Genomic DNA, 21,228 nt, shown 5'->3' on the forward strand with positions numbered 1-21,228 from the left:
GGGCAAAACACAGAGAAGTACGCAGGCTGTGGCTACAGCCGGAGCAACAGAACGGGCAGAGCTGCGCAGGGCTTAGAAATCACTTCTTCACAAAGTCCCATCTACACCAGCCAGGTCCTTTAAAGGGCACGTCATCCAATTTTAGCCTCTACACTTCAAGGCAACGGAAAAACTGATGACAGTCTAAAGAAAAGCAATATATGTGCAGGAAAACGGGTCGTCTGAGAAAAGGCTACACAACTTAACATTATTTCATCAGAGAGAAAGAAATACAGGGCAATTTGATACTTCTCAGTGTTTGAGAGGTTTATTGATAATGACAGATTTGACACACTGTCCCCCAGCTGTTCAGAAGAAAAGCAGGAGGAAATTGGCTTCCATTCACTGTGGTAAGAGGTGTTGACTGGAGAGTAAATAACTTTCTAAGGGTAAAGACTACAATAAAATCCTCTGATGGAACTTATGGGGGCCTGGAATTTCATGGAGGGGGAAAAAACAGAACATTTATTTTGCAGGATTCAGATATGTTTTTGCCTGAAGAATGTATTTAAAATTCCTTGAAATTCTGTCCACTGTTGATATTCACCCACTGTTGATATTCACTTAATCAACGAAGTTTTGTTTTTTTCAAGTCTGGGGTTTTGTTTGTTGTCTTTGTTTGCTTTTTTTACTTCATAAGAGCACCCGAAGACACCAAAATATATCTCAGTAAAAATAAAACTGATCAGCTGCCAGGTTATGAATTAGGATCTCATCTGTTTAAAGGGGCAATTAAGGCTTTTAGAAAAGCATTTCTGCTCAGATCTGGAATGTGGCTCCTTATTCAGTGGCTGAGAGGACAGTGTGGTGGCCCTGAGAAGGCAGCAAGAGGGCCCTGGACAGCTAAGTACTCTCTGCAGAAGCTTCTTACATGGAGGTCACAAACCTGTTGAGCATTAGCTTGTAACAGATTTCCCAGATGCTCCACCAGCTCTGAAAATGTGGGTCTCTGATTGGGATCCCCATGCCAGCAGTCAAGCATGGTCTGGTACCTAGGGAAGCAAAACACTGATGTCATCAACTGCCTCCTTCCTCCTGATCTGATGCTGAAAATAAGCACTTGAATGAGTAAACATTTATAAAGAGTCCACCATGAGCCAAGATGCTAAATAGGGATATGAAACTATGTAAGACATAGAGCCCTACACTTGGAGCATGAAGTGTGTATAGAAAAGGAAACGTCATAAATCAACATCTAGTAAAGACTGACTGGTTCATACAGATAAACTGCTGTCATTTCAAGAAGGATGACTCTGTGGTTGAGATTATCAAGGAAGACTTCAAGGGAGAAGTAAGACATACACTGGGCCACAAAGGAGGTACACAGAATGGAAAGTCTTCTAGGCAGGGAGGATTTTTGTGAGTAAAGAAGGGGGATAGAGAAATAGTGTAAAATCTTACATTTCTGGTGTGGTGTAATCAGGGGCTCTCATTCTAGTGCCTTCTTTCAGTCGCCTACAAAATTCCTCATCAATCTTGACTCCAGGATATGGAGAAGCACCTGAAAGAAAACAGGAATGGGAAATCCCTGAGTCTAATTCACATATATATGAGCCTGACTCACACCTTCTTCACATGTGTATCTTTTTCCCCCTTTCTTTCTCTCTCTCTTTTTAAGATTTTTATAACCCAAAGCTTCCAAGTAAGTTTCATCCAGTGAAGGTGAGATACAGGAGTAACTAACTTTCATCATTTTCTCTGCAGCACAGATGGAGGAACAAGGAGAAGAAACTTACCTAAGGAAAATATTTCCCAGAGCAGGACACCAAAAGACCACACGTCACTCTGAATTGTGTACACTCGGTCAAAAATCGTTTCTGGGGCCATCCACTTCAAAGGGAGGCGAGCCTGTAGGGATAGAAGATGAAGAATGAAAACCCAACTTGGCAAAAACCTGAAGAAGAAACTTCCACTATCCCTGCACACAGCTTCTCAGGCTGGCCCAGGAGAGTTTGGATTCTGCAACTTAATAGATCGCAGGGTGCATCTTTGAAACTTACATCTCCTTTTCTGACATAATCTGGGTCTTTATAAATATCCCGGGCCAAGCCAAAGTCACAGATTTTAACCACGTTCTTTTCCGACAAGAGGATGTTTCGCGCTGCCAGGTCCCTGTGGATACACTGCAAAAAGAATTGTGTGCGTTAGAGTTCAGCCTAGCTGATCTCTTCGACATCTGTTGTGACCTCATGCTTTTTAAAAAAAAAAAAAAAAAAAACCCACATCAGAAAACCAACTGATTAACAAGCACTGGGTTAACATCTTTTATCAACACTTGGGAAAAAAGTCTGTGAGTTTCACTGAGACACACATCTGCTTATTCCATAACAGCCTCGGACTTTGGAACTAAATAATCAAATTATAGCATGCTGATGGAGTCATAAATAGACTTCTTTGGGCACAATTAAGAATGTGTTTCTGGTCACATCCACACATCCCTTTTGCCTGGCACCATATACGGTTAAAATGTGTTATTCTAAGGAGGCCCTAGAATAAATGAATGCACGGAATCAGAAACAAGGGGCTCTCCTTGGTTTGGGGCCCTTTGTTGGTTTCTCCACTTCATATGTAACCGAAGCTGGACCAGCTCTGAGAAACAATTCTGAGTGGGGCTCATCCTGTTTTCAAAGTGCTGGCTTATCACAGAAGCCAATGAAGGCACTCTCAGCCTCTCGCCCATCAGGGAGATTCTCTGATGCACACAAAAGGAAAAGCCAATTCTCCTTGGCTTTCTTTCTACTCTTTTCTGTCCTTCAGTTTCTCTCTTCTATGCATCTCCTAACTTCATCTAACTTCCTACACTAAGCAGTTCTATCTCTACTGGACAGATCTGTGATGGAACAAGAGCCTTGGGGAACATTTAGAAATGAATGAAAGGCTCAGATGAGAAACTCTTCGGTCTGTGGAACAGTGCTGTGTGAGCCAAGCATGAGGGACCCCACACCTTGCATCTCTATAGCACTTTTCCTCTGAACAAGCAAGGCACAGGGATATATTGTATAACACAGGGAATATAGCCAGTATTTTGCAATAACTGTAAATGGAGAAAAAAATTCTTTACAAATTTCAAAAAAGTTTTTTACAAAGCACATTTTATAGTATGATTAAGCAAGCCAGGAGACTCCAAAAAACACAGTCCTTCCTAGTTCCTCCTCCACGCCCTACCAAAGATCTTCCTTTTTTGAAGCAACCAGGTGTTATTCAAGAATCAGCTGGTAGATGCAGGGAAATGAAAGAATCCTCTCCTCCACCCACCATTCCCTTCCCTGTGAAAGGAGCCCTGACTAAATGGCAGGCTCTGGCCTTTAAAACATAGTAAAATAAAATCATCAAGAAGGGCAGAAAGCCTTTCTCTTTGGGAAAATCCTCTAAGATTCCACTTCTCTCCCTTCTCCTTGGGAGCGAGAAGACAAGAGTTCCCAGGCAGAAACCTCTGGGATCCTGAGGCTCTGAAAGCTGTGACAAGCTTTAAACTCCAGAAAAAGACATGGCTGAGGGATTTCACTCTAATTTAGAAACAAACAACAAAATAAAAATGTTAAGTCCTTCTTCCCCAAGTAGGCTGCAGCAAATGCATTCTGTCAAATGATCATTTTTCCTGAAACTTGATTTGAATTTGTCTTGTTTCATGTAAAACCAGCCACTTTACTCTTTTCAGGGTGGTGACTTCAACCTCACTCCCTCCACGATGTTTACAACCTTTGGAATGTTTGTGACTTGTCACGTACCCACCTCAGCCTTTGTTCAGCCTACTTTTCTAATTTTAGCTCTTTCAATTGCTCTCTCTAAAGTCTGTCCTTCCTGGTTTCTAATTATACTACTAACAAATACTTTTTGATGGATGGTGATGAATGTAAAAGAAAGGAAAAATAGGTTCTCTTACGCCAAGATATCTGCAAGGCTCAGCCCCTCACCTCTTCTAGGCCATTGCTCAAATTCCATGTTTCCCTCGAGCCATGTCCACTCAGTTTAAAATCAGTGTTCAGAGACAGGCAGTTGTACATACAAACATACAGCTCCTACAGACTCTGTAACTCTTTCTTGCTTGTTTTTCTACACAGTACCTATTCTCATCTAAACCACTAGGTATTTCACTTGTTTCTATTGTTCGTTTCACCCACTGGAACATAATCTCCATGCAGGTAGACAGTCTGTTTACTTGCCCACACAGTGTCCTTAGTGCTTAGAACCCAAACTTTCTGACACCAGGGATCACTTTCGGGGAAGACAAATTTTCCATGGACTGGGAGCTGGGGGATGGTTTGGGGATGATTCAAGTGCATTACATTTATTCTGTCTGCACTTTATTTCTATTACATCAGCTCCACCTCAGATCATTAGGCATTAGATCCCAGAGGGTGGGGACCCCTGGCCTAGGAGACTGCTGACACTTGGAAGCTATTTATCACATGAATTAATTTCATGAGCTCCTAATATCTCTTTAATGAGTAGAAATGGAACCTCCCCAATAGACTCTCTTAACACTCCCAAGAGTGGTGAATGAGTTACAGTTCCAGACAAACACGAATGGCTGGCACTGGACATCTCATTTCTAAATCAGTGACGTAAAGAGATACTCTGTCTCACCTTCCGTGATGCTAAAAACTCCATGCCCTTAGCCACTTGGAAGCTGTAACAGATGAGATGCTCCAAGGTCAGGAAGTTCTTGTACAGATCTTCAGAAACTGTCAGAAGATACAGGAGCACAGAGATTGGTATTTCAGTCAGAAAGTATTTGTTTCTAAGCTTAATAGAGTAATCTTCATTTTTAAAATTGGGAGTTAAATGTCAGGAATGCTTCTGTTTTCTGTAAATATGCTGAATCATGGTATATTATTAGCCCTCATCAAACCCTTTAGCAAAAATATTGTTTTTTTTCCATTTTAGCCAAATTGGGCGAACAAATCCAGGAGGCAAAATGGAGGTAAAACTGGCATTGATAACAGGGAGGTAGAAGAGGGCTTTTACAAATTTGCTGTTTTAAACTTGTGTTTTTCACGTACCCAGAGGGATAAACAATAGCTTCATATCAAGAACTCTAAAAATAAAACAACAATCTCCAGGGTCATTGAATCTATTCTCTCTAAGCTTTGTCCTAGGATAAAGGCCAAAGGTCAAATTATAATCTACAACGGATAACTAAAAATACCAAAAATATATTTACTTCTCTCACTTTCAAGCTGAGAAAATGCTATAAACACATTAAATCAGGCCTGTGAGGATGCTTTTTTTCCTTCAAGGATATGAACCAGAGATGACAGGAACATCGAAAGAAAGATAAATTTATATAAACTCATGGTATTTACTTCCGGGCAAGTGGTACAAATAAACACTAAGACATTACTGGGTGTTTCAACATGATCTCTTAACTTTGGTCAGATAAGATAAGGCATGGCTTCTCTCCTGGAGACAAATACCAGAGTAAATGAAAACTCAGATGTAATACTAGCTTTGTAAGTAATAAAAACACTTGAATCTTTTTCTCAGTGACTTTCTATGTTTAGGGCTGGAGGCCTCTCCATGAAAAATTAGTGAAACCTCTTCTTTTTCCAAAAAAATGCAGGCAAAATTCCAGGCCAACACCCCCTCTACTCCAATGGTTCCCTCAAGCTCTTGGGTTTCCCGCTTACTGGCCACCATTTTGTGAGAGAGAAGATGGGGCAGAGACTGCTGCACTCAGTGTGTGCTGCGTTATATGAGCTCTAGACAACCCCACCATGCTTTTCTAGACCACAGTCTACCTCACACCGCCTGCTTGGCTTCTATGGGAAAGAGGTTAGTTTAATGTTCTGTGGCCTCATGTCAAAGGGAAGAGAAGTGGGTTTCTTCCACTGTTTCATAACAGAACTATTCTATGCTCATGCCTCAAGAAGAGCCAGATGTCAAGAAGCCCAATCTCTTCCTCCATGGGGCTGTCTCTGCTCCTTCTGAGGGAAGCAGATATACAGGGTATTGTGAAGCTGGAAGAGGTTCTGGAAGTTAGGCTGGGAGCACAGCTCCACTCATATGGCAAGAATACACAGAACTATACAAAAAAGATCTTCACGACCCAGATAATCACGATGTTGTGTGATCATTCATCTAGAGCCAGACATCCTGGAATGGGAAGTCACGTGGGCCTTAGAAAGCATCACTACGAACAAAGCTAGTGGAGGTAATGGAATTCCAGTTGAGCTATTTCGAATCCTGAAAGATGATGCTGTGAAAGTGCTGCACTCAATATGCCAGTAAATTTGGAAAACTCAGCAGTGACCACAGGACTGGAAAAGGTCAGTTTTCATTCCAATCCCAAAGAAAGGCAATGCCAAAGAATGCTCAAACTACCGCACAATTGCACTCATCTCACACGCTAGTAAAGTAATGCTCAAAATTCTCCAAGCCAGGCTTCAGCAATACGTGAACCGTGAACTCCCTGATGTTCAAGCTGGTTTTAGAAAAGGCAGATGAACCAGAGATCAAATTGCCAACATCCACCGGATCATAGGAAAAAGCAAGAGAGTTCCAGAAAAACATCTATTTCTGCTTTATTGACTATGCCAAAGCCTTTGACTGTGTGGATCACAATAAACTGTGACAAATTCTGAGAGAGATGGGAATACCAGACCACCTGACCTGCCTCTTGAGAAATCTGTATGCAGGTCAGGAAGCAACAGTTAGAACTGGACATGGAACAACAGACTGGTTCCAAATAGGAAAAGGAGTACGTCAAGGCTGTATATTGTCCCCCTGCTTTTTTAACTTATATGCAGAGTACATCATGCGAAACGCTGGACTGGAAGAAACACAAGCTGGAATCAAGATTGCCGGGAGAATATCAATCACCTCAGATATGCAGATGACACCACCCTTATGGCAGAAAGTGAAGAGGAACTCAAAAGCCTCTTGATGAAAGTGAAAGAGGAGAGCGAAAAAGTTGGTTTAAAGCTCAACATTCAGAAAACGAAGATCCCATCACTTCATGGGAAATAGATGGGGAAACAGTGGAAACAGTGTCAGACTTTATTTTTTGGGCTCCAAAATCACTGCAGATGGTGACTGCAGTCATGAAATTAAAAGACGGTTACTCCTTGGAAGAAAAGTTATGACCAACCTAGATAGTATATTCAAAAGCAGAGACATTACTTTGCCGACTAAGGTCCGTCTAGTCAAGGCTATGGTTTTTCCAGTAGTCATGTACGGATGTGAGAGTTGGACTGTGAAGAAGGCTGAGCGCTGAAGAATTGATGCTTTTGAACTGTGGTGTTGGAGAAGACTGTTGAGAGTTCCTTGGACTGCAAGGAGATCCAACCAGTCCATTCTGAATGAGATCAGCCCTGGGTTTTCTTTGGAAGGAATGATGCTAAAGCTGAAACTGCAGTACTTTGGCCACCTCATGCGAAGAGTTGACTCATTGGAAAGGACTCTGATGCTGGGAGCGATTGGGGGCAGGAGAAGAAGGGGACGACAGAGGATGAGATGGCTGGATGGCATCACTGACTCGATGGACGTGAGTCTGAGTGAACTCTGGGAGTTGGTGATGGACAGGGAGGCCTGGCGTGCTGGGATTCATGGGGTCGCAAAGAGTCAGACACGACTGAGCGACTGAACTGACTGAAAATATCACTGGACGCATACGTGAATAAAGAAACAGGTATTTGCCAAGACTTCTCTGAAGAAGTATGGAAGACTTGATAAGCCACTTGGGATGGGGTAGAAACAACAGATGCCTACGCTGCCTTGGAAAAGGTTGGGTATGATTAACTGAAGGACTTCTGTTGTACTGCTAAAGCAAACAAGGTGGGGCTGAACCCCTGTGGACAATGGGGAGGCTGATCAGCCATCGGGGAGTCTCCTTTGCACTGAGCTTCTCCTGCTGACACATGTTGAACCAACTCTTGAAGAGCACTGGTTTGACTGTTGCCAACTGCCTAGCTCTCCCAGAAGACCAAGATTTCTCAGGCTAGCCACGCTCCACTCACAACCTAGCTCACTGCTTCTTTAAACCTTCCGCCCTTCACTTTTGGAGAAACTGAATGGAAGCCTTCTAGAAATTTAGGTCTCTTCCAAATACCAGGTAAGACTTTTCCAGGACAAAATTCTTTGTCACATCCCGTCACCTGGTCTGTTCTCACAAGAGCATGTATTCAGCATGGAGGAAGCAATGGCAGGTACCTTCCTCCTCCTCCACGTCACTGAGGGACTTCTCCTCAACAAACCCAGAGCTGGCTGAGCTCTGGCTGCTGGTGATGCTGTCTAAGCGGCGTTTAGGATCCATGGTGATCTCCCCAACGTATTCCTTCCCTTGCCGGAACTGTGCCCCTTTGGTCTATAAAGAAACAGATGAACAAACTCCTTAAATAACCAGAAAATCTCTAAGATATAAACTTATAGAAGCAATTTTAACTATTAGAAGAAGATGAGGGACATCAATTTCAGGATCATGAAATCTCTGAGCTGAAATTTTGGGCAGGTGTGCTACATAATATATTTTCTTCCATAAAGCCTGGTTCCTTTTTAACTTAGAGATAAAGGCCTTGCTTGCAGTTTCCCTCAGACACACTTCCAACATGAGGGCACTTTGACAGTGAGATTGATACTCGATAGGGCCAAATATGGCCAAGGAAGAGACAGAATAATCCTGAGCTGTTTTCCCCTTCTCATTCTTTTTCCTTAGTCACCCACCTTCCCCTATTCAGCATCACCTATAATGGGTCAGTAGATTACACTCACAAAAACAAACACGCGATGTATCCTCCAGAAGGTAAAAGAGAAAAATACAACAGCCAAGAAAGTAACACGAAAACATTCCTCACAAGTTCCTCGCAGAATTTTACCAAAACAATTCATCTGTACCATTTTGAGTTTTCCTCTGCTTTACAGTGTGGCCACAGTTGAGGTTGAAAATGGCATACCTTGTAGGGGACAAATTCGTTTCTCTTGCTTCTTAAGTAAGTTGACAGGTTTCCAAACTTGCAGAATTCCACAATGACCATGAGTGGTCCTGCAGACAGCACAGCATGCCAGGAAAGAAAAATGTGTTTTCACTCATGTTTCTCACCAAGTGTTTTTAATACATCAATGAGTCAGAAAACATCGTAGACAAGGCTACAACCTTTCCCTGGAAGCAGGATCACAGAAATCAGCTGCTTGCCATTCCCTTACATTGTAATTTTCCTCTTTTTCTAACAGGCAATTCCATAAAAGATTAGTCAAGATTTCAGAAGAAAATCCACCCACTTGCTTTTCCACACAATCACCTGAGCTGATTTCATTTTAGGGGGTACTACTCTTAAACTCCTTTGCTCTCAAATTTGGGAAGAAGTTTACTTTTCTCCTCTGAACACCTTTTACATAGGATGCAAACTGTAATATAGTGATACAGCATTTTTTAATTCATAGGAAGTTCTAGAATAATCTATAGTTACCATTAAATCTCCATGAAATATATTTATATCTAGGAATCTGCCAAAGTTTCCTAACTTAAGGAAACCAAGGCCATGGGAGTTGGGTGGTTCCCTCAAATACCAGCAGAAAAGTATATGCTGAAATCCCACAACAAGAGCCATCCACAGACACTCACCCCCTGGCTTGGTACAGGCACCAAGAAGATTGACCACGTTGAGATGGTGGCCAATATGAATAAGGATCTTGAGTTCAGACATGAGTGCTCGGTGTTCACTGTGTGTTGCTCCTTCTACAGACACAGAACAAAGACGGCAATTAAACATGAGGGCATTACCTTAGGAGGATGAATGCCACACTGCATGCATCTATGCAACTCGCCCTCCAGGGATAATATAACTATGGGCCAATTTACAGACTAGCTACATTAAAAGACAAATATAAGTTATATTTTATAATTCTAGATCAGATTCTTTAAATGCACCCACAATGCTTGATATTTGAAGGAAGCCATTGTGAGGTCTTCTTGCAAAGTGGAGAAATATATCTGCAAATGAAATCATGCCCAGATTTTCTTCTTTTACAAAAGTGGATTTTCACATATCAGGTTTACCATGCTTCCTAGGGCCTGATTATTTCAGTGCTTCCTCATAAGGAAGCAACATCATGTATTAAATATCCTCATGTGTTATGGGCTCTGCTGAAGTTCCCATCAATCTGTGCTGAGCAGGAAACTTAACAAGGGCCAGCTGGCAAAGCCAGTTGGCACATGAGGCTGATGAGGCTAAGACTGTGAGTTTGATCCTGTCCAGACGGGTTACACTTCACTGTGATTCACAGACATGGTCCACACCTCAGACCCTGATGAGCCACCTCAAAATTACACACCCACTTGTCCACAAGGCAGAAAAGGCAAAAGGAGAGAGATGGCTTCAAAATACACAAGATCTATTGGCAAAGGATCAGCAGCACTGTCTCCATCAGTGAAAGCACATCACAATTCTAGCACAGAGCTTTAGAGGCACGACCTCCCCCAGTTAAAATGGGAAGACCAGAATACCATTACTATCAGGCTTAACAATTGTTTGCTGTTATTGTTTAGTTCCTAAGTCATGTCCAACTCTTTTGCAACCCCATGGACTGTAGCCTGCCAGGCTCCTCTGTCCATGGGATTTCCCAGGCAAGAATACTGGAGTGGATTCCCATTTCCTTCTCCAGGAGATTTTCCTGACCCAGGAATCAAGCCCGTGTCTCCTGCATTAGCAGGTGGATCCTTTACCTCTAAGCTACCAGGCAAGCCCCTAACAACTGTTTATGAAACTTCTAATTCTTAAAATGTCACCCATAATCCTTTTTTCCCCAGCACAATCATTCTTTTGCATATTATCGTATATATACTCCAGTTCTAGGGAACATGGCTACTATTTTTACTTCTTAGATCACATTTCTCTTTCTGCTTCTTGATTGTCTATAGTTATCTTGTTAAGGCAGCACAGTACACTAAAACACAATTTTGAAGTAACCAAGCTTTTATTTTCCTATGGCCCAGCAACTAAATATATACATAGTTGTAAAAGCCGTTTCTTGTACAAGGGCTCTCAGGCAAGGTGGGGCAGTAGTAGGGTAGCTGAAATCTATCCCAACTTTGCCTGCCAGGCCATGGACCCTGGCATGAGAGGAACTTTTCATCCAGTTTGCCCAAAGGCATTATACAGTCTGGCTGCAAGTTTGGCTAGTGGGGCCATCTAGCCACAAAGCCACTGATACAAGCCTTTCATCATGTTTAAAGGATGGGATGAAACAGACAGAGGGACATATCACCATATAGTTTTGCTTTTACCTTTCAACATTTTGACAGCCACTGTCTTGCAGGTTGCTGTCTTGTCAATTCCAAAGGCATCTGCTTCAATCACTTGTCCAAAGGCACCACGACCAAGAGGCTTACCTAGAGTTAACAACAAAACAGACGTGGACTTTATCACTACTGAAACCATAGGCAGAGATTCTGACTTGATGGGATGACCATACATCCTAGTTTCACGGACAGTCCTGTTGACCCCTTTGTCCTGGCTTAGTAATCTAACACCTCCCTCTTCCCTGGTGGCTCTGACGGTAAAGAATCTGCCTGCAATGCAGGAGACCTGGGTTCAATACCTGGGTTGAGAAATTCCCCTGGAGAAGCGAATGGATACCCACTCCAGTATTCTGCCCTGGAGAATTCCATGGACAGAGTTGCCTAGCAGGCTACAGTCACGTGAGGGGCACAGAGTCAGACACAACTGAGAGACTTTCACTTCATTAGGCTTCTCCCAGGTCCTCATTATCTTTACTCTCCAAATGTCCTGCTCTGAGCAATTATACAAAAAGCCTACTTCTCAGTGACTAAATGGATGATTACTCAAATTCAAGAGATGAAATGAATTTTCTAAACCAAAATCTAACACTTGAATAGACTAGATCTGTCATCAGCCTAAATGAGGATGAGATGGCCTAGGAAACCCAATATCAAATCAATATCGATTAAAAACCCACCTAGTTTCAGCCGGTCTCTGGGGAATTCCCATTTGCTGGCATCATAAGGCAGGCGTTCACAGTGCTCATCCAAGGGGAGTTCGTCTGGATCCATGACGATGGATAAGTAGCCCGTCTTCAGTTCCCCTCCATTGGCCTGGAAAGCATTACTCTTTCCAGTCACACACACTCTGTTGTTTGGCTGTTGTTTTGTGTGCTTGTTTTTGTTGTTTTATAGAAGCCCCATTCTTGGTGTCTCGTTTTCTAAACAGCTCATGGAGTGTGAGGGTTGTCCTAGTATAATTCTGTTCCCAGTGTCCCCTCAACCTGCAAATGAGCTCAGAGTTTAATTCTCAAATCTTAATTACACCAGACAGTCCAAGCCCATTTCTTCTCTAGTTGCTTCTATCAATTAAAGCCCAGTGGTCCAGCCAAAAGCAAGTGGGTAAGAACGTTATTGTATAGAAATAAAATTGTGCCTATTGAGCCAATAACAATGGAAAGAATCAACTCAAAGAACTCCAGTCAGCTTTCATTAATCATGAAAACTAATGTGAATGGGACAGAAGGAAAATTATTCTGTTACCCGCTTAACGGTCCGTAGAACGATGACAAGAAGTAGCCAGAAGAACATGGCAATCACTGCAGTGCCTACTAGAATAATGACTTCCAAGTTTGTCTTTTCCTGGGCACCTGGCAACACACAAATGAATGAACATCAACAACTGGAAACTCATACCTTTTGACATAAAACAACAAAGTTCAATCACTAAAGCAAAATTTCACTCTTATGAACTCAGAAAAATCCTAGGTATTAATAGGCACAATCTCTAACTTGGATGGAGCTTATAATATTCTTAATGGATAATTTAAAAGTTTGCAAAACACTGCTCATGAAAACTTCCAACAATAAAATTCTAAAGTAATTAAGGAGAGAAATATTAATATCTTAAAAGGCAAACAAAGTGTTTGTAAGAAGAGCAGACTTTGATGAAAAGAAAACAGATCATGTTCTGTAGAAAAGAAAAGTACCATATGAGGAGAAAATAAATGTCTGATTTTGTGCCAATAGCCTATATTTTGATCTGTATGGAGTCTGAGGAGGACTGTTTAAGAAAACAAGCAGGGAAATAAATGTATTCCTTTGGCCAGAGAACCATTGGTGACCACGCACCTACTAGGTGCACATCACTTTAAATATGTCATGCCACTTAAGTCTTCTCAATAACCCTCGGTTTTCAGAGGGAGAAGACGCTCAGAGAGAATTAAGCCATTTCATCAAGGGCACACAACAAGTTGCTGGAATGGTCAAGAGTTAAACAAGGTCTGTTTAACACCAGCTAACATTATATTACCCCATCCTCATGTGGTAGTAGCCTCAGTGAGGAAAGAGACAGAGCTGAAGTGAGTGCATGATTGCACAATCACTCATGAAAGGACAGAGAAGAGAAAAAGCTGAAGGTCAGCAAGGAAGCTGCAGATGCTCAGGACTCCAGAGGACAGCTCTGAGTGGGGGGAAAATTAAGCCCAGAGGAGGCTTTCAACTAAGAGTGATTAGCAAAGTGGTGATAAGGAAGCAATTATCACTTAGGGTCACCTGCCTGTTGAAGGAGTGCAATGTGAATCAAACCGGGCCACAAGCTGTGAGCGTGGCTCAGGCAGCCTCAAGAAGACAGGAAGACAAGTAATTAATTAGTTAGCAAAATAAGAGTTACAGTTGAGAGACAAGCATCAAGCCTGCTTGGAAGCAAGCAGACTTTGTTTCTCTGGTGGTCTTACTGAAGGATTTCTCCATTTATACATAGAGACTGAAACGTCTGTTTGTTCAGAGTAGGAGGTGCAAAGATACAACTGTCTATGTAAGTTGGTGCATTAATACTCCCATATGAACATATGGGAAACTAGCAGGAGCGTTAAATACATACCTCATCCTTTCTTAATATTCTCTCTTGGTGAAAAGTAAACATAATCTCAATGCCTCCCTGAAACCAGCTGCAGAAAGCTAATAGAGTTGAGGCAGGACATGGGAGAGAACTGGAAATCTCCCTTAGGATTTGCCCTAAAGCATAAAGCAGTTTGAATGTGACCAACCGCCATGCCGCTTGAGATCTTTATTTGCAAGTGCAGATTATAAAATGGCAATAAGCCTACAGATTCAAAAAGAAGTCAAAGTATTGAGATGTAATACTTGGCAACATAGATTAGACAGATTAAAGGGACTAAAATCTAGACCTTGAGAGACAAATTAGGATGAGTTCATAGAAATCTGTCAATTCCTCCATCTATCAACACTCCTTTCCTTTCCCCCTGCATACCATTCCTTCACCCACATAATACAGTTTCATTGTCCCGCTCATGGGTTATTTTTTTTTTTTTAAAGATAGGGACACACTTTTGAAGATAAAATATTCTGTCACAAATTACCTTTCCCATCTGAGAAAAATGCTAGATTTCACATTATTCCTGCATATTCATTTAGATAAGAACCCCAAATTTTCCATTTCAGAGAAGCAATGGTCCATTGTTCACAATTGAATCTTAATTATCTCCAGTCCAATAAAAACTATGAACCTTTGTGACTATCTAGATAGCACTGATTTTCATGACTAGGCAGTAATTCTACCCAATAAATATAGGGGCTTAATTTTCATAACTAGTTAATTGAGCCAGACATATGAAGAAAGAATCAAGGAAAGAAAGACATTCTACCTGCTGGGCTAAGAATTTTTCTACAATGAGAACTGCAGAGATAGAAATGTGATGCAAGCAGAATTAAAATAACATTAATTATGTTTTCTGGTTAAAATAAATATATATTTATAGTAGAAAACTTACAAAGTACAAAAAATATTACAAACCAGCCATAACCCTCCCACCCAAAGTACTTGAATACAGATACAAGCTAATTTTTAAAAGCAATCTGATTGTCTATGAATTCCCACTGACCTTCTACTATGAAAAATGCCTCCACTTTTGCACACCCAAGAACACTGCACGCCTGGCAGGTGTACAGGCCTTCATCCTCCTTCCTCACTCTGCGGATAGTTAGGTTTCGGTTCCCATCTTTTAGCACAATGCCTGAGAAAGGGGGAAAATGCAGTTTTTGTTTTACTTTTAAATTTTTATTTGAATATAGTTGCATTATAATGTTGTGTCAGCTTCTACTGTACAGCAAAGTCAATCAGCTATATGCATTCATATATCTGCTCTTTTTCTGGATTTCTTTCACATTTAAGTCACCACCGAGCAATGCGTAGAGTTCCCTGGGCTGTACAGCTGTTGTTGTTTAGATGCTAGAGTGTGCCCGATTCTTTTGCAGCCCCATGGACTGGACTGTAGCCAGCCAGGCTCCTCTGTCCATGGAGTTTCCCAGGCAAGAATTACTGGAGTGGATTGCCATTTCCTTCTCCAGGGGATCTTTGCAACTCAGGGTTCGAACCCATGTCTCCTAAATTGACAAACGGATTCTTTAACACTGAATCATCTGGGAAGCCGTGCTATACAGTAGGGTTTTTATTTTATGATGTGGTCTGGTGGAGCTTTCCAGGAAAAAAAATTAATATACATATTTCCTTTTATCTTGGGCTAGTGTCTGACTCCAAGGAGTCAGGGTCAGTTGCTATCTCAGCACCTGTGGCTTCCATGAGAATTCAGCAGGCTCTGGATACTTGGGCTCTGAGTCTACAAAATGAGTCAGAGCCTGGACACTAATACTGCTTTTTGTTCTGCCTAAAACCAATCAATAAACAACATAGATGTTATACTGTATGACCCTTCTATGTGGAATCTAAAAAATAAAACAAGCTAGTGAATATAACAAATAAGAAGCAGACTCACAGATACAGAAAACAAACCAGTGATGACCAGTGGGAAGAGGGGAGCGGGTAGGGTAGGGGATTAAGAGGAACAAACTACTATGTATAAAATAAATAAGCTATGAGGATATATTGCATAGCACAGGGAATATAGCCCATATTGTGCAATAATGATAAACCGAGTAATAATCTTGAAAAGTTGAGAATCACTATGAAACTTAAATAATATTGTACATCAACTATACCTTAATAAAAATAAATAAGTAAATAATTTTTTTAAAAAGATATATTTCAGAGAATGGCATTGAAACATGTATAATATCATATAAGAAATGAATCGCTAGTCTAGGTTCGATGCAGGATACAGGATGCTTGGGGCTGATGCACTGGGATGACCCAATGGGATGGTATGGGGAGGGAGGTGGGAGGGGGGTTCAGGATTGGGAACACGTGTACACCTGTGGCAGATTCATGTTGATGTATGGCAAAACCAATACAATATTGTGAAGTAAAAAAAATAAAAAATAAACAAATAAAAAGATATAATATGGACTTTAGTCAATATCTCTAGGAAAATTATGCAGCCAAAGTGAGATAGACATGCTCTGTTCACCTGAGTCCTCCACAAGCGTTTCATTATCTTTAAACCATGTAATCTGTGGAGAGGGATTCCCAGATGCTGTGCAGGAAACTTCGATGGTTTCACCAATACTTGTCGTCTGATTCTCCAGGTTTCCTGTGATCATGGGTGCCATGCGCTCTATGTACACGCACAACACACACACACACACACACACACACACACACAAAATCACAGGACATTTAGTTATGACTTTTGAAGTGGTTTTCATATTAGTAAACTATTAAACCATTTAGTAAACTATTAATTAGCTAAGCTGAAAATACACAGAGGTGGACAACAGGAGTGTTGTTCACTGAGCAAAGTTAAATACAACAAGTCAGTTCAGACAGATTACTGCATCTCTGAACATTCATACTAGTGATTTGACCTGATAATCAACACAAAATTAAAGCTGTCATTCTTATGGACTTCCCTCCTATCAAACAGATAGATAGATAGATAAATTCTAGCCACTGATACCCAAGAATTCTGCTATGTTTCTCTTGGAAAGTATATAACTTCAGTGCAATTCAACAAAGAACACCTTATATTTATTTAGTATTTTTTACAAAACTCATTTGTCCTACTTCTGTTGCTCACTGTCAACTCTATGATGGGAGTAATAGTCTTATTTTGAAGATGAAATGGGTTAAACAACTCGTCTAAATCCCTGTAACTAAGCTGAATTCAGAATCTAGTTAGCCAAAAGGTTAGTTCAATACTATTTCCACTAAAACATAGACAAAACAATAATACTCTAACAAAAGTCAAAGATTTTTTTCTTTTAACTAAACCCATGGGTATTTGTTTAAATGTACAGGACAACTCTAGATTTAACCTTTCTTACAAATCAGCAAAATGCTATGGAAATAATCTGTCCAAACTAACTGAATATCGAAAGGAATTTTGTTGAAAGAATCCACTTCAACATTTGGCAAAACGACAGTACCTCAACAGTGAACTGCACTAGGGCTTAAGCAAATAGACTCGAGTCTATTTCCAAGAATAATTTTTGGAAAGCAATCTGGAAGTCCTTAGGGAAGCAAACCAGCCCACTGTGAGCAAGTGTTTCCTGGGCATGGCAAGCCGGGAGCCTCCTTTACATCTCTTTCTGAAGTTTTTCATTAGCTTGAAATCAGACCAGTCACCAAGATGAACAGAAAAACCATTCTCATATATGGGCTGTGATCTGAAGAGCCTTGGGATGACTACACTCAGAAAATCTCTTCTTTCGACACCAGAGTCTTAACACTAGCTAAATCTATCCTAGTTCCTTCCTGAAAATATGCCAAGGCCTTTGAAATGTTATTCGTCTGAAACTACAGTATAAATTAGCTTATCTGGGCAGTTCTCCTTAAAAAAAACCAGAACGTATGCATCCTAGAAACTAAGAAGGGACACTAAGGAGATGAGAAAATGAGGAGAGAGGGCACAAAGAGAAACTCTCTAAATCTGCCTGATTTCCCCAGAGACAGAGGAGACAGAGGCTGCACAGATTTTGTGCAAGGTGAAATGTTAGAGGAGGTATAGGGAGTGGCTTCATGTGGAACTTACAAAGCCTTTTGCTCATTAGAATCATCAACTCATGACCTTGAGCTGCACCACAGAGGCACACACACTGAGTGCAGCACCCTCCCAGGGGCTCTCACAGGTCTTAAAACAACCCCATCACCATACTCTCCAGGCAGCAAATGTCTTATCAAGCAGTATGTGCCACTCTGTTCTGTTTGGAGCTCAGCAAGGAGTAAAGCAGAAAACAATCCCAGTCTTCATGGACACAGAGCATTCACTGGACTACGACAGGTTGTGCTCTCATCCTACCCACTGAGTCACCACTGTGACCTTCCAGAACCCTCCAAGCTCACGGTGGGCATTCACACATACATGTCTATTTAAATAAATGAATGCCCAAGAATGAGGCAGAAATGTCTCTGGTTTAGGGTAATCCCCTGAAGATAGCAGTGAGCGACCCCACCATCAGGGCTGGAAAGAATAGGATTATTTTCTCTTTTTAATACATCACTTCAGCATGATTAGCTTCCTTCTGGTTTGAGGAGTTTTGGTGAGTCAGATATGAGCTCATCTGTCTAATGTATAAGCACATAGAAGACAATCTTTTCATGGGCCCTGAAAGCATTACATTGAAGGCATCCCAACTGCCTCTGGATGGTCCAGAGTGATTGCCCTACCTAGGACTGTGAGCTGCCTGGCCACACAATGTCTTTTCTTAGTCTTCCTGTCCTGAGCAAAGCAGACATAGTCTCCTTGGTCCTGCAAGGATGCATTCTGCAGCTCCATGATCAAGATGTCATTTGTGCTGTTAGAGATCATGGTGGCATTCATTTTCCAAAGAGCATCCAAGTTCTTGCAGACAGGTGTGGGTAAATCGCCCATGTGGATGGGTAGGGCCTGTGGGCCGAGTTTGTACCACGTGAGGTTCTCAAACATAGTTCTGTCCGCGGAGCACCACAGAGACACACTCTCCTGCTCGGTGGGCTGGGTGCCGGGTTGCAACGTGATTTCAGGACCCCCTGAAATGTAAAACCCATGGTTAGAAGATAGTGATTTACCTTGGGCTTTCTGCTACTGCTTTCGTGTTGCCTTCAGTCTGCAATGAAGCACCAAAGAAAGTGAAGCCCTGGCATTCCCAGACAGCAGAATACAACGAGACCACCAAACTGGACAATGTGGTTTCAAAACATATTGTTTTGCTAAAACACATTATTTGGAAATGTAAATGAATTCCTGAGATATTTATAAAATCTCCACTTGGAGTCTAAGTATGGTTTAAAGATTAAAAAATTCAAATTGAAAGAGGATAATTATACTTTGAGATTCACAAACTTAATTCCTCATTGATATGTTACACTCCCTGACAGGAAAGCTATGTTTATTACCATGAATTGGCCCAGACCGAAATATTTCATCCCAGTCAGCTAAAGCCAAACCATAAATTGAGATGAACAGACAAAATCAGCAGCATTGGGAGGGCACTGCTCCAGTGTCATTACAACTGTCTCCCCAAAACCCAACTTTGTCAAGTGTTCAACAGCAAGCCTGTAAATATTGATTGAATCTCGCTAAGCCAAGCACTGTGCTAAGACTCTGATGACAGAGACAAAAAACATGGCGCAGGACTTGAGGGTCAAAATCAACTGTTCTCTCCTGTGAAGTCAAATGCACTGACTCCCCATGAGTCCAGGAGCTACCTGAGGAGTTCTCATCTGTGAACAAAAGCATCGATAATCCACCCACGTTCCCTTCCTAAGCCATTGCCCGTCATGGGAACAGTCAGGACGACAGAGTTTATCACCCAGCCCAGCCCCTGGAGAGCACTTACTGGTCACATGGAAGGAGATAACCCTCTCTCCTCTTCCAGCTTTGTTCACTGCTTCACATTTATACAAAGCGGACACATTGGCCGCTTGGATAACAAGAGTACTTACAGTCTGTGAAAAAAATAAATCCCAAGCCATAAACAATGGAGCCTATGTTTATGCACAAGCACTCAGACTAAAACTCAGTGTCCCCCCCCCACCGCTGCGACCTGCCTACTCCATTCATACTCCAGTACTGCCTGCACTCAAATCCGTGCAAGTATAATTATGCTGATACTACTCACACGTCATACAAAATGAGCTTTGGAACCATAAAATTAAAAATGTTTCAATACAACATTACATACCTTTTCTCACTTTCATGTTTATGGAATCAGAATTACCATACAGCTGATGCACAGAGTTAATGGCATATGTATTTTATGTTTCTCTGATACAGTAATAGCAAGTCAATAGTGCTTCTGAAAGTCAATGGTGTTTTCAAACTGACTTCATATGCTAGTATTTTATCATTCATCTGACAGTCAATCTCCAACATTCCTCACCTATTATTTTACCCTGCTTTCAGTCCATCCTTCCATAAAAGAGAGACAGATTTTCAAATTCAAAAACTTAAGACTCACTTTGTTTCTTCCTTCAATTAGGGCAATCTGATTTTTGTTGACTTCGATTTTGTTTCCCCCCTGGAAGTCCTCCACGTTTCTCCATTCCTTACAAGTGTATGGGTTTGTCGTTAAGGCAGCGAGGCTGTAAGACAGAGGTAACAGGTGATGTCATGACTTAATTTTCCTTTAATTCAAATCAATATCAAGGAAAGGAGTCAGACTTTGGTTATTACATTCTTAGAAATAACTTCGAAGGCACTCCACCGAGTTACAAGACTTGGCGCCAATTAAAAATAGGCCTCGGCAATGGAGGAAAAGGTTCTAGGTAGATTCATTCAGGATACAGGAGGGAAGCAGCTATTCTGGGAACAAACCTCCATTCATAAATCGGATCGACAAGACAATTCAAGTTAATTTAGTTCAAAGGAAGGCGAGGAAACTAAGAAGCCATTGGGCTTCTTAAAGTAATTTCCCTGGGACTGTGGCCTTGTGTAGGAAATGGTCAGCATCTGAGGAAGAAACTAGAGAGGCCATCTCAAAAACAACAACAGGAAGTGCACTGCTTAGGGTGGTGGTGGGCGACTTGTTGTTGCTGTTCCTAAGGATGTCTGGACTTGTGTGTTAGGACCTGATAAGCCAGGCCTGAGACTCTGAGGTCTATCACTCCCTTGCAAACATCAGCACTTCCTCTGAGATGGACCTTCTCACAGATAAGGAGATTGGGGTATTCACTGGCTGACTGGCATAGGAAGAAAAACCAAGGCCTGGCAATTAACAAAGTGGCAAAGAAACTGCATTCAGAGAGGTAGACATAAGGGCTAATTAGACAGAGCTAATCTCACAGCAGGATACCCCAAGGAATGACATCTCCTAAGGACATAGCACAGAGAAAGATGGAAGGAGATGAAAAGTACTGC

The 21,228-nt window shown here is 41.5% G+C and overlaps 1 protein-coding gene across 2 annotated transcripts in view; it reads right to left on the bottom strand.

The window, feature by feature from the left end:
- The window catches only part of KDR (kinase insert domain receptor), a 46,490-nt gene that overhangs the window by 9,819 nt on the left and 15,443 nt on the right, over positions 1-21,228 (bottom strand). For both annotated transcript variants that reach the window (XM_052641736.1, XM_052641737.1), the window contains exons 11-26: positions 20,330-20,453; positions 19,709-19,817; positions 18,558-18,899; positions 16,360-16,506; positions 14,878-15,009; positions 12,518-12,624; positions 11,953-12,088; positions 11,261-11,365; positions 9,599-9,712; positions 8,931-9,019; positions 8,191-8,344; positions 4,627-4,724; positions 2,040-2,162; positions 1,776-1,887; positions 1,441-1,540; positions 926-1,031 (exon numbers count right to left, since the gene is read on the bottom strand). In XM_052641736.1, the coding sequence (XP_052497696.1) occupies positions 926-1,031; positions 1,441-1,540; positions 1,776-1,887; positions 2,040-2,162; positions 4,627-4,724; positions 8,191-8,344; positions 8,931-9,019; positions 9,599-9,712; positions 11,261-11,365; positions 11,953-12,088; positions 12,518-12,624; positions 14,878-15,009; positions 16,360-16,506; positions 18,558-18,899; positions 19,709-19,817; positions 20,330-20,453 (2,098 nt within the window). The remainder of the gene's footprint in view (positions 1-925; positions 1,032-1,440; positions 1,541-1,775; positions 1,888-2,039; positions 2,163-4,626; positions 4,725-8,190; positions 8,345-8,930; positions 9,020-9,598; positions 9,713-11,260; positions 11,366-11,952; positions 12,089-12,517; positions 12,625-14,877; positions 15,010-16,359; positions 16,507-18,557; positions 18,900-19,708; positions 19,818-20,329; positions 20,454-21,228) is intronic.

This window comes from Budorcas taxicolor, chromosome 6, assembly GCF_023091745.1.
Source record: "Budorcas taxicolor isolate Tak-1 chromosome 6, Takin1.1, whole genome shotgun sequence".
In the NCBI taxonomy this organism is placed as follows: domain Eukaryota; kingdom Metazoa; phylum Chordata; class Mammalia; order Artiodactyla; family Bovidae; genus Budorcas; species Budorcas taxicolor.